At 36.9% G+C, this 14,596-nt stretch overlaps 1 protein-coding gene across 1 annotated transcript in view; it reads right to left on the bottom strand.

The window, feature by feature from the left end:
* Positions 1-14,596, bottom strand: part of LPCAT1 (lysophosphatidylcholine acyltransferase 1) — a 60,641-nt gene that overhangs the window by 21,078 nt on the left and 24,967 nt on the right. Inside the window, exons 7-9 of the mRNA XM_064443222.1 lie at positions 12,212-12,246; positions 9,562-9,616; positions 6,008-6,090 (exon numbers count right to left, since the gene is read on the bottom strand). Of these exons, the coding sequence (XP_064299292.1) occupies positions 6,008-6,090; positions 9,562-9,616; positions 12,212-12,246 (173 nt within the window). The remainder of the gene's footprint in view (positions 1-6,007; positions 6,091-9,561; positions 9,617-12,211; positions 12,247-14,596) is intronic.

Here is a 14,596-nt window from a genome sequence, read left to right as displayed (position 1 = left end):
ACTTAGCAAGAAGCTTTATAGAGTTAACCCTGTTCAGTAATTACATTTCCCTAACTGCCACACTTATAGCATTCACAGAAATAAACAGAGTGCACAACGTAGTTCTCATCTCCATTTTTGTATATGGCCTGAAACCTAAATAAATGGAGCTTATTAACTCCAGGACTTCAGTAATTCCACTTACACTCATCCTTGTGACTTTGATGGTATAAAATTGAGAAAAGAAGTCTTGAATTTCAAAGTTGAATGCTGAGCATCTCACCAGTGCTTCTGTAGAATCACATATAAAACTTCAGACAGCACAGGCACAAAGCACAGCAGTTTTTCCAGAGTTAGATATAATTGGCCACTGAAAATACATCAAACGGCCATGAGACATACCAGTAATCTACTGCAAACCCACATCCTCAAGGCTACTCTTCCACAGCCAGCATTACTATATCACATACAGTGATCACATCCTGATACTGTCAAAGCCTGCATGGAAAAAAAAAAATCTGATTTTGGCTATGTAGCAGATGACAAAAGGTGAAATGAACACAGATGATTACCTGTAATATCTTTTGCCTTCACCAGCATGCTGGAAAAAAGGATTAATTTCTCAAAAGCAAAAAAGTAATCTTCCTATGTCAAGCTGATAAGAGTTACTGCTTTAAGTATGACATGCTCCTAACACAGGGATACTGATCCCGGCAAGGACTTGACAGAGAAAACATAAGGAAGACAGATGTTTTCAAGTTCCATGTCTAATACTTTGCACTTTGATTTGAGCATCTACCGTAAATATAAAAACATGTCTTTAAATGTTTAAGTGGAGAAGAGAAACAAATTATTGAAAAAAATGCAAACCAGACTATGAGATTTTGGTATTTCTACAGGAAATCTACCCTTCTGGGCTCGCCACAAAAGAAACTTCAAAACTCCTGGCTAGTGTCATGTGTGTAGTTATAATGCTGAGTTCTAACACCAGAAAGATCAGAAAAATCAAATCAGAAATGCTGACAATACTTCAGTTCTGAGGTGCTTACAGTTTTGAAAAACAAAGGGGCGAAGGTGTCCAATTTCCATCAGGTTTCAGTCTAAACATCTGCCAAGTGCGTAAAAATATCATAAAACTTGAAATATTTTACCTTGCATTTTTTTCCAAATTGTACATTTAAACCATAATCTTCCCTATTTTGAAGATAGTGTCTGTAAGAGAAACTAAAAAACTAAAGCAAAACAAATTATTTTGACATTAGTAAGTGTCCAACAGGCCTATGTATAACTTTCTAAGCAGCTTACATCTGTAATTATGGGTGAGGTTACTTTAGACTTGAACAAAAAGCCTACTGCGCAGATTTTCACAATGAACAGCCTGCGCTACCACTGGCTTATCGATGTACAAAATGAATAGTGCTAAGTACACGCAACTAACTAGAAGCTGAGCTACTGACATACTCCTTTTAAATATATTTGAGTCCTAATGGATAGTGAGATAATAAGCTAACAAATTTTGTTTTGTAAAATGGGAGTGGAAGAGTACCTATTTTTCCTTTAAAGCAATATTTCTATACCCTAAACAGTACTTTGATTACAACTATCAGATGTCTTCCAGAATAAAAGTGCTAATGAAAATTAGGTGTTCAAGAACCTATTCAACAGGCAAAAGATTACAACCCCACAATGAAAAGAGACAACTAATTATTTTTTTTTTAGGGGAAAAAAATCCCAAACCAACCAACTACAAAACAAACTTTAAATGGGTAATAGTAAGTTAGAAACTATGATGCAGAAAAACAATATGGAAAGGTAAAGACAGAGAAAAAGTTGCAACTGATGCACCTAAGAAGCATAAGACTTTTCTAAAGCATAATACATATAGTGACATAACTTATTACTAGCTGAGGATAGTAAAATTGCCAAGAGGCAAAAAAAGCCATCATATGTCACCTTAATGGTTTCCTAATGTATTTATTGCATATCTTAATAAAATGAAGTACCTTCCAGTGTTTTAACAGTGGTACAGATGTTTCCTTTATCACTGAGAAATTTTTAGAAATAAACGCTTGTGATGGCAAGGTCAGATGATTTGATCCTAATAATTCTAGAAGAGCTAGGATTGAAGCTTCAAGTCTACACACCGGCAATTTTACAACACTACTGTAGTTCCAGTAAATCATGAGTTAATACTTTGAAGATTAAAAAAAGTAACAACATAGGCCAGAAAGCTTGACACTCAACTAGAAACTATACAGAAGAAAAAGTACTGAAATTAGTAAATTAACAGATGTATCTACACGGCATGACTTACTAACACGGTGGTATCAGAACTGTATTAGGGCAATAAAGAACACATGAAGTGAATTAAAACTCAAGGTATCACCAAATTTTATTTATTTTAGAGATAACCTGCACAGACTGTTGACGTATTTAGAAAGTGAATTAAACACACTTCCTGATAGCATGCTGTGAATGAGCTGGATATTGACTAAACAGAGTAGCAGTCAGAATAAGGCCAGAAAGACCAAGACAGACTCACTCAAACAAAATAGGTTGCATGAGAAAATCAAAAGCAAAACATTGATAGGAAATAAGCAGGGGTCCATACTTTAAACAGTAGATTAATATAATCTGCACATACCTTTTGTGCAGAATACGAAAGTGATCCAAAGGAAGACAAGCCTAGAGTAACTATTCAGCAGCAGTGGCTATCCTGCATGAGTAATTCCAGTTCTGATTATGGAGATAATCCCCAAAACAGAAGAAACTGAGCTGAGTGGCTGTAACAAGATTACACATGATTCTAGTTTTTTGCCCAATGTTACTGAATAACTATCTGTCAATGTGAAAAAAGGTTGAAGATCACAGACATTAAAATACTGCTAACTGCATAGGTGCGATTAAGAAACCCCTTTAGAAAGAAACTTCGGGGTTTTATGGATGCTGTAAAGCTATCAACCACTAAGTCTTGGATCTTGCTCATCCTTCTGATGAGGACTGCAACAAAAGATATCACTACAAGTTAGCGTTCCAGGAAGCAAATAGCCACAGACTCAACTGAAAGCTCTGGAGAAGTTGTGAGCTTTAAAGCTCACAACACAAGTTGTGTCCTTTAAAAAAATAGAAATGTATCACCTGGATTCGTGTGGAATTTGGTGACAGATCAGTGCACAAATACTGAAACACCATCAATCAAGAAGAAATCAGCTCATACTACATTTGAATTAACCAAAACAAACTCAGTTTAGTTTAGAAAAAAAGTCTGTGAAATGAGGTCCTGAAAAGCAGCAGGAAGGGGTGCTTGCAGAATAGCAATTCAGACTCAGTAAATTCTCATCACAATGTTCACATCAATGAGATGATCATCCCCAGCATGGTCCAAGAAAAGCAAACCAGTGTGTTGACACTCAAATGGATGATATATGGCAGCAAAAAAGATGAATGATAAAAATGGTGGGTTAACACTTGAATGCATCTTCAAAAGTATACAATCCTTGTCATCCTTGGATGGAAGGATGGGAAGGAATACAATAAAGACACATAGAACACTACAGCAGTTAAAAAAATGGTATTTCCTTTGTTATTGCTATGGCTGCCTGAGGGAACCTGACACACAGGAACACAGTTAAGCTTGAAGTCCCTGGCCTAAACCAGAGAGCCATAAGTCTAGGGTCACTTTGGATTTCATTTTTTGGACAAGTAAATTCATCTGCCTTGCAAGAATCTAATGCCCTAAGGAAGCAAACATCTGTGAATGACAGCATCTCCTTTGTCAAATATTCCATTTATATGTAAGTGAACAGGCACCATCTAGAGACCCCCATTACTCAGATCTGTGGCTGCCCACAGAAAATCTAAACAAATAAGGCTAAACCAAAAGTTCTCCATAGAGTCAACAAGTAGAAGCAGCATAAGAATCAGACATCCTGTTGAGTGCTTTGCTCAACACTTAACTTCTTGTGAATAGCTTCTGTTAACGAAGGCATACAGATGTCAGGAGTGGAAATTTTATCTATTGCTATACTCAGCAAGTTCTATCAATTCCCCTTGAAATCGGGGGCAAGACACAAGGTTTTGCCGCAACACTAGTTTTAGACTCACAAATGCATTATTATCTAGGACTGCCACCTCTGCTGCTGTAAAATATCCAGAAGGATTAGACTGTTCTTCCAGAAAAATATGATGGGGAGGAAGGGGAAAGCAGACATCTGAACAGATCCTGAAGTGACCTCTTGACATCAAAATGGTATACTGTCACCGATTCAATCTTCAAGAAAAGGAGACAAATCTAGATGAACCAGTAATACCTTCCTTTATTCGCAATGCAGGGTGCAATGCTAGCACCAAATAGCACCCTGAGGTGCTGGAGTTGCAACTGCTACAGCTCCGGAACAGACTGACAGCATCTGAGCTGGTATCTCGTACCCCAAAAGCCACACGATTGAACTGCGAGAGTCTGGAGAACTGCCACTAGAAGTAAGCATCAGGAAGTGGTCAGAAGTGAATAAGCTTTGGCTATGTTGATGGTATTTTAACTGGCCTACAGTAATCCACAGTATCCAGGAGTCAGCACAGTGGTTTATTCCCATCTGCATTTTAACTTCCGAATTTTGACATCCAAACACATTTATTTGCGATTTACACCAACACAGCACCTGCAGCCCTTCCTTCATGTCAAAGCAAAGCATACTTGCTATCCCCCATTCTGACACTCTTCCCTTTAGACTTGCATCCCAATTCTGTTATCCCAAATGCCTAATTCTTCAGAAGTTGGAGGGAGAAACAAAAGCAAGAAGAAAATATCCCTCTCCTATGAACAGGTAGAAGGAGAGGCTTTCAACATGCTGGTTGTAAGCTTCTGTAGTCTTTCAAAACTTCCCTTATACCACACAATCCCTGTTGTCTGACTGGAGTGGAGTTCAGAATGAAGATTTCATAACACAGCCTTCTATCCAAAGCCTGAGGACAACACTTATGTAGTGCCAGGTGACTGCCTTAAAGTCATTTAATTACCTATAGAAGTCTGAGGCCACTGCAACTTTAAGACAGGTTGATTCACACAGATCCTTTTGTTTTTTTATTTTGTGAGAAATGTCCTTTCTTACAATGGATTGAATATTAACCTATTGTTATATTATAGGCCCAACATCTCTACAGAAACTCAGAGCTGGGTTCTGCTTATAAACCAGAGAAGAATTACTAGTTTCTGTCTAGAAACTGGTCTTTGCTTGAAACTGGTAACTTAGAAATGGAAGAGAAGTTAGATGAAGGTAATTAAGATTTCACAAGTTCCTTCAAAATTAGAAGTAGAAAGATTCATAAATCATTCAAGAGTTGTTAATGATCATAGACCTGAGGGTTCTCTGTAAATACTGAAAAGAACATCTACTGACTAATGGAAGATTTACCTAAACGACAAAAAAAAAAGAACGAACAAGAGAGGTTAATTAAAAATACAACAAACAAGAATGAAGGTCTGCGTACTCAATGTTTAGCTTTATTAAGCACTATAGACAAGTGGCCTCACATTAACATTCAACTTCAGTCAGTTGTTTGCATTGTATCAGTGCTCTGTTTCCAGCAAAATCAACTTTCCTGTGCTTTACCGTTTGAAACAACCGCAGACTAACAATGAATACATGAAATTATTCTTAACCTCATTAAAAAAAGCAACAAGCTTAAAATGCAACCTCAATAGCACAAAATTCAGTTACATTAACTTTCATATGATTTAACTATATCTTTCTCCCCAGAGGACTAAATACCCACAGCAGCAAGCAGAACTGGCTTGTTACATGAATACACGTTAAAAAAACTAAGCAACTCCTACAGTCCCTGCTGTATTTGTGGCTCTCTGGCCTCCTCATAGAGCAAGGCAACTTCTATATAAAATGTTTTGTATACACTACTGCAGACTACAAGCTTCTTTGCAAGCAGGCAACTACACTGACTGGATTTCATGACATTTTCTTGATCCTAAAATTAAAATCACACCTACTTTTATTCTATATTACAACATACTTACTCTGCCATTACGCGTCTGACGTTATTGGCATATAACACTGGATTTTTTCTTTCTTCTTCTGAAGGAATATACACGGGTAGGAACTGCACACAGAGAACTGAATTATCCCAAGAATATTTAACATTTTAATCTTTATTATAGCACTATGGTGAAAGATTATAAACTTTGTTGCTAATTACAAAATTATATTAACAAAAGGACTGTAAAAAAAATGAACTCTTAAATGCTTCAGGATGCATCATACTTCTAGAAATTCATATAACAAGGTCATTTCTTACCTCATGGAGTATAGAGTTTTATCATCCTTTCATAAGTAGGACCAGAATTTTAAACCTATTTAAAAGTATTAGCATTTCTTGCAGAAACTTTTATCTTATATCCTGTATTGTTCAGCTCTTCATAGATAACAGAGAAAAGCACCTGCTACATGAACATTGTTCTACAGCTTAAATAGTAAGAACTTGAATTCTCAGGACATCAGGTATTTACTGCTCCCCTGCAGATTTTTAAATCATGTATGACCACTTAATGTACACATCAGAAGTGTTTTTATCTTCTGTTGTTGGAGGTTTTGAAAAATAGCTCTTTCAAACTGGACACTGGATATTAATACTCAATTGAAAGAAAAATTCTGAATAAATACAGATTGCCAAAGAATCACGGAACAGTTGAGGCTGAAAGGGGAGAATTAAACCAGAACTGCTTGAGACCTGCAACAGAAAAGGCAGCTTTCAGTATAGGATGGCCTATATTAAAAGACCTTCCAGCTTTTGGCTGTGTTTAAGTGTTCATTGAAATATGATCTAAGCCCCAAGATCATGGCCAGACTCACCTACAAAAACCCTCAAAACATCCCACTTCTGCCAAGTAACTGGCTTCTCAGATAGAAGGAACAAGAAGGGGTCACACTGATTCCCACCCCTGCTCAGCACCAGACAGACAATTCCCTTAGTGCAAGGCAATGGGATAATTTATGCACTAAGAGAACAAAATCTTCATAATCCTGTGGAAAGCTTCTGAAGTAGAAACCAAGTTTGTGATAAGCTTAGTTATATTTCATATAATTATCTATTGGTAATACAAAGTTGGAATTATGATCCAGAAATTTCACACTGGTCTTTAAAAAAGAAAATAAAAACTGGGGAATAAATATAAGCTTTATCATTTAAGCAAATACTTCTCAATAACTATGAAGTTACCTGTATTTTCAGAATCACATAATGGTGTGATCAGCAGTACCCAAAATGCTGCCATGAGATGATTGTCTAACCATTTCTTGGAATTATTTAGTGATGGACAGATCTTTAATTTATTCTGGGTTTTGCTACAGTTTTCCCTTTATGTACCACTTCAATTGAAAACATACCACTCCTGTCTTCTAGGTTTACAAACACGTATGCCAGCCTGATGTGATATAATATACAAAAGGACAAAAACTGTAAAGCTAACAGAGACAGAAAGGCTGTTTCTTCAATTTCCAAGCCCAATTCTATTTTTTGACTTTGAGTTGCAAATTGCTATCAAGTCATTAATCCAAACACAGGACAAGTTAGAATGAGGCAACTTCAGAGATGTTCTACATGCCTGTGCCTAACTGGACAGCAATAGCATGATCATTTCAGCACCACTAACAAAAGTAAGAGAAGAACTCTCACCTGCTGCAGATCGTGATGGACATATGAACACTGAAGCTGACAGGCCAGCAAAACAAACTGACATGAGCCAAAACAAACTACATGTGCAGGTGATCACATACAGTTTCTTCACAAGATTGCTTGCATGCCAGTTCCAAGTACAGAATGAATGGAGGACTGGCTGGCTGGGCAGGCCAGTATAGACAGTAACCTATTATAAAATCTACATAGATTCTCAGCACATATGCTGAATGACATGTATGGTATGCCAGAACATACATTATATGCGGAGAAGCCCAGGCTAACAAACTTCAGATCCTGATTGCTAGCTGTTAGGCCTTAAAAGCTAGCATTTAATCAAAAACGTACTGAAGCTGTGTTGTTTTGCTGTACACTTCCCTGAGTTATTGGATATTCAGCAGTAATTCTGATATCAATGCTGGCTGGTACTTGCCAGCATCCCTGTGCTGATGGAACAGAGCAGCGTGCTGGTTTTGGCTGAGAAAGAGCAGGAATAAAAGCCAAGAAACTTTGGAGACCAGGGGAAAAACATGACTTTGAACACAGAACAACTAATTTTTCCTCTACGTTTCTAAGTCTATAGCACTTCCTTACAAAAACAGATTCAACACGTAGCTCTCTCAAGTACTCTGCCTCATTATTTGCAAGCAGCCTGCTCCTCCACCCTCTGTTGGCTGGAGTATTTTAGAAAGTCACTAGCTTTTTTAAAAAAAAAAAAACAAACACCTGACCAAAGATCATAACTTGTCCTTGTGCAAGTTCTGTATGTGCTACAGAAACTCAGCATCCTGCCAGTCAGGATGTGACGCAGTCACTCCCTGGCCCTTCTAGCAAAAACAGCCCAATGTTTTGGAAGTAAGATTTCAAATTATATTTTTTAAAATATGCTATTAATAGCTGAAAACATGCAATTAAAGTGATAACACAAACAACAAATTTCTACAATAGATACAACTGTTCAGTGGCTAGTATTTTGCGCATCCATTATTTCTGAGAATAAGTTATAGCATAAGGAAACACAGAGCACAGCAATGATAAATACTATGATTAGCATATGTTATAGGCTACAATAGTAACATGTATGTGTATGTAAATACATAATAGTTCTTCCTAATAACTTACCCTGCCAGAGATAAGTAGCAACTTCATTATTAAAAAATATAAGCAAAAACTGCAGAACATCTGCCAAATATCCTATATAACACCCTTAAACATCATACTTCTCCACAAAAATGTAATTACTCTATGTCAAATGCATAAGGTCAGCAATTTAAAAGAAAAGGTTTTAACTGTTTTTGCATTTTCACTACAATATTCTTCAGCCTTAGGATCACATAGTGTTTTCCACAAAACAAATTTAAGAATGTACATAAACTTAAATTTTCTTTGCATTTTCCAATTTCACATTCTGAACAGTGCAGCCTAATAAAAAAAATTAGCCAGACATTAAATAACCTACCTGGCCTATAAGAAACCACTTACATGATTTTTCTCTAGAAGACAGTCCTTTGTATATCAGCATTCATACACTTGGATATCTAACATACACATTTGATATACCAGCTGGAATAGCCGTCAGGTGATTAAAAAACAAGATATTTGTTCACAAAAGACTCTTGAAACAGAGTCAGAAATCTATCCACTCAATTTAAGCGAATAAGAAAGTGAAGTCTTAAGCCAAATGGAAAACTGTATTTTGTTATTCTGTTTTTAGGCTACATTTTCAGATACAGAAGCCATTTCTCTAAACTATAAGTGGTATTTTAACCTGTTTTTACAGTTAATAGCAACAGTTTATGTGCTGACATATAAAGGTTGAATACCAACATTTACTGGACAATTAAGTAAAATAGTATGTATTCTGATACTGCTCAGAACACACTGGGTTCTTTTACTGACCTCAATTTCCACAGAATTGTGAAACTGACACAAAGTAAGCCACAGAATTTCTAACCTAAAAGGGGGGGTAAAAAAAAAAGGGAAAAGTATGAGGAAAAAATTTACATGTAGTGAAACAGTAGTACATTGTGCTCCAAAGTCTTCAGGTAACGTTCCTACTTTTAGTTATCATATTCAGATACAAAACTAACAGAAAAGGTCTTTGATAATACTTCTACACGTTACATTCTGTAGGTGGAACAAAAGCAGCTTACACTGAAATTGCATCTTGATATACCCCAAAGGCAAGAAGACAAGCAGTAATATAATATACAGATACTAATACATACAGTAAGATATGTATGCATAAGTGTATAAAGAGAGTCTGTTTCAAGAAAATGCTGTACTCAGCATAGAGTTGCCAAGATTAATTATAACCACTAAGATTTTATCATTACCTTGGTTTGAAATCAAAGTTCATCATCCTTCAAAAGTCTGTTAATGAAATGCAGTACCTGTGTTTTAGTAGCCTAAGACACAAGACGCTGGAATAAACTTGACCTTAGGAAGCACTAAGATTCAAATCCAGGAAAGGATCTACCAAACCTAAATTAGGGAGCAGCGTCAGTAGCCACGTTTTATACAGTATCTAGGTAGTTACAGCAGTCAACCACTGTGAGGGGAGGGCTGGTCAAAATCCTCTTAGGCAGATGAAGTGAGTTCCTAGAAACAACACCCTACTCACTTTGCTATACAGTCATTCAGGGCTGCAACACGGTTTTTTTCCCTTCTTCCCTACTGAACTTCCAACACATTAAAGCAAAGAAAAGGAACAAGAACAGTGAAACTCGTGGTCTGAAGTTTATATCACCGACAGGAAACATGAAAGTCTGGTTTCTAGACCCTTGTCCAAAAGCATTAAACCCAGTAAGTTACAAGTAAACTTTTCTATCTGCCAACTCTCTGTAATCCTCAAAGATTAAACCTTAAATTATAAACATCAATTAAAAAAGCTGATAGAACCTGTATCTAACTCAAGTCCGATGGAGAAAAAAATTAAGTTGTATGCTATAGTCAACCTGTGTTTTCAAGGTAGAGTCAGTTGATTGCTCTGAACACTGTCAAACTAGTAAAAATATTACTTTCTGTAAGCGGAAGTGTGTGGTTTCCCTGTGAAAAGTTTTCGATCTATTTTATAGGCTACATCAGCTTTGAACAAACAGAACACTCCTGGATACATCAACATTTCCAGGTTAAGTTTTGGCTAATGCTATGGCAGAAGAGGAGACATTTGCTGAGAAAGCGAAGACTGTATCAGTCTTAACAGTATTTTCTGCCAAGACATTAGAAATACATTTTAGGTCACTCAGGAGAATTAATCCTAATTAAGTCAAGCTGTAGTTTAAACCGACCCAGTGAATTTGCATAACATCACATGCTGCCTCAGATTCTGATTCAGCTTTAATTTAATTTAACTTTATTAGCAGAAGTCAGCACTTCCGAATAAGGGTTTTGTACACATTAAAGTCATCTGAGGCAACACACCTACAAGTTCCTTCCTCCTTCTTCCTCCTATGTGCTTTGACTCCTTGGGTAGGGCGCTAAGCTGGAAGTAAGCTACCCACCTTTCTCCCCTCTGGCTCAGTTAATTTGCTAGATGAACTGCAGTGCAAATGCAAGGGAAGAGGTAGGAACTCACATGGAGAGAACAGAAATCCCTGCATGCAGTAAATGCTGCAGTACCTGCTTACTTTAGACACTATCATAGATTTATCTACTTCCAACAGGACAATTTAACTGAAAGCTGAACCATTAAGAGTGACCAATGATTTCAAGTCTCCAAATCTAGACATGCCCTTAATTAGGCCTGGTTCCTAGTCCATCTGAAGGTCCAAAATTAATTGTCAAAATTCTGAATTACTTGAATCTTGGCTAATCCCAATGGTTTCCTCATTACTACTAAAAGATAGGATCTCAGATGGGACGTTCAGAACAATAGGAGGCAGGTAGTGGTAAACCATTAACTCCAGAAAACAAGAACTCCCCTTTACTTAGGGTTCAAAATTTCTTGTTTTGGTCTTCATCTAAACATTTTAGAACTTCTACTCCAACCCCAACATGAAAATAATGCTAAAAAATAATTTTTTTTAAACAGGCAAGAACTGTTTCATTTAGTATTTTACATTACATGAATTTGCTAAGAAACCTCTAGAATAACATTTTGTTTAAAAAGAAAGGAATGAATGCATTCAGGCAAGATAATGGAAACAGTATCTCCAAATTCCCTGAGTAGGTTGACTGTTTCCATGGGACTAGACCAATTTCAAACAATAACCATACAAATTTTATACAGAAGCACAGCAAACTGATTTGCAGGCAATAAAATACGTAGAGCAGAAGCAAGTTGTTTTACCTGAGGTACTTGGCAAAAAAAATCATCCATGCTGCAAACCACCAAAATCACAGCAGCAGAATTACACTGCTTATACTTGGATTCCTTCAAGTGAATATTATCATAATTAGGGAATAATAGATAGAAGACAAATTAATCCCACAGAATAATCCAATAACCAGCAATTACTACTTGACTATATAAACCTATAATATATGTAAATAAAAACTAATGAAGTAAAGCAATCATTACATAAGCAATAAAACACAAACCACTTACGCTCCTGGCCCTTGCCACGTCCATGTGATTGTATCCTAAAAAAAGAAGCATGACAGTTGCAATTAATTATTGTACTTTAAACTTCTGTTACATTATAGATTATATAACTGATGACATATGACTAAAAGGTTTTAATGGAAACTTCAGTGCCTTCTTTGTAAAAGTTCTTAGCCTTGACAGGAATTGGCCTACCTTTTATGCAGCTAGGAACTACCCAGTAACCAGCTCTTAAACACAGAATATCTATATTCATACAACATTTAAAGATTCAGGGATTCTTCAAATGCTGTTAGCTTAAGAAAACAAAGTTATTTACTATAAGCTGATATTCCTTGATATGCATAGCCCATGTGTATTTTCATAACCCATCCTGCTTGACACTGTGTCCCTCAAGTGTCTCTGCGTTTTATTGGGACCTCCCAGCAGTAGATACGAACACCCTGTAACACTTCTGAAGTGTTTGGGACCTGTGGAGGTGACAAAGGAAGTCTGCTCAACTGACATGACGCAGTAGGACAAGACCTCAAACCAGTCTTACCTCAAACCAGTATTTTTCCAGTTGCCTTTGCTCACAGACAGCATACAACCACCCACCTGATCCAAGAATCAAAAGGTACATTAAGACATCTAAACCCACCAGTTTACTCTTGGCAAGACCAGCAGCACTTTTAGGTGGCTTAGATGAACAGTGTGTAAAACACTATGAGAGGACAAATAGCGGTGAAAGAAGTGAACAAGGTGCAAATAGCAAAAAGGGAACAGAGACCTGGAAACAAGTATGTAACAGGTGACAAGAAGGAATACGACAGTAAAGGTCATCAAGTTTTTAATGTTTTTTTTTTTTTCACAAGGAACATTCATTTACAAACCTTGACCACTGCAGTGTAGATAGCTGATAAATTCTCTGATCAGAGACTAGATCTGCCATATAGAACACCACCACAGCACTACACATATCCAGCTCAGCTCTCTGAAGAGCAACAGTGTAGGAGGAGACAAAGTAGTGAGTCCTATAAAGGTCTCTTGCCTGGGCAATGGAACATTGCACAGTGAATAGGTATTTTCAGAATCCAGACATTGTGCTGGCTAGATGGCAAGACAAACTCAAATAAGCCACGTAGCTATCCACAATCCTGCAAGAAATTCCCAACGTGAATGTCACAGGAGACGTGCATGATTTTTTTTTCTCATCGAGAAGATCAGGATGCAGCAGGGACTATAAATGCCACAGAGCAGAACACAGGATTCTGTTGTTCTGCAAGAGGCAGACCTATTTTGTAGGAGACTCCTGCTAGCATAAACCACATTTTTATGATAAAAACAGCAAGTAGAAGATGGGAAGTGGTATTTTCCATACCTAGTTTAAACACCTTTTATATTTAACCACAGCTTCCAGCTTATGCTTATGGACAGCATTCACTTTGATGGCATTCTGAGTACACTTCAAAACTTTCACATCTAGATAATGAATCCTTTGAATTGTGTGGAAGTACATCTTCCACACAATTTGTATTTGACACAAGAAGGTACTGAGAATCATGCCAAGCTTCAGACAGCAGACTGACTGTTTTTACATGCTCAATCAACCCTGATACACCAAAGCTGCACAAGAGATGCTGCCAAACCTCTTATCAAATAGCATAGTTACCTGTAGGAGACACTTGGACATAAAAATACATTTTAAATGGCTCTGTGATATTTAAACTGGTATCTAGCCTTTCGTAATTACCAGCACTCTGACTTTGAATTTTCTAATTCAAATGAAGGAAGAGCTGTATACACAAAGAAAATTAGTGCAAAAATTAATTGCAAAAAGGACTGCTGTAGAACTTGTGGATGGAGACATTAGAGCACTTTTAATTAGAATATAGGTAAATAGCTGTTGAGCATCCAACAGGTAAAACACTACAAAACTAGATCAACAGAAGCAAATTCTGAATTTGAAGTCTAAACATTTTAAGCCTTACAATTTTCTTCTGCTGATGCATCAAGAAGAGCAACATACTAATGTATTACTCCTAAAGAAACATCAACAGAGGACAGAGGCATCACCTACTGCAAACAATCACAAATCTGAATAAAGGTATTCAGTGGGCAACCCTGACTAGAAAGAGTTCTTCATGACAATCAGAACTAGATTTACTTCCTAGAAGAGAACTAAATTTACATAATTTTTTTTTGCCACATGTCAGTCCGCTGCAGTATTTTATTTCCTTGTACTGTATTCAAGAACTAGGTAAACTAAGAATGCATACACCTACTACATTCACCCCAGGCTCTGATCTCCAAAAGCCTCCCAAAACCAGCCAGCTGCACTCAAGTCCAAGACTGCTCTCATCTGTACTGTGAAACTAGGAATTCTGAAGGTAGAACAGAACAGGCAGT

This window comes from Phalacrocorax carbo, chromosome 2, assembly GCF_963921805.1.
Source record: "Phalacrocorax carbo chromosome 2, bPhaCar2.1, whole genome shotgun sequence".
Taxonomy (NCBI): domain Eukaryota; kingdom Metazoa; phylum Chordata; class Aves; order Suliformes; family Phalacrocoracidae; genus Phalacrocorax; species Phalacrocorax carbo.
Note: the sequence above shows the minus strand (reverse complement) of the source record. Positions and strands in the feature narration are given on the sequence as shown.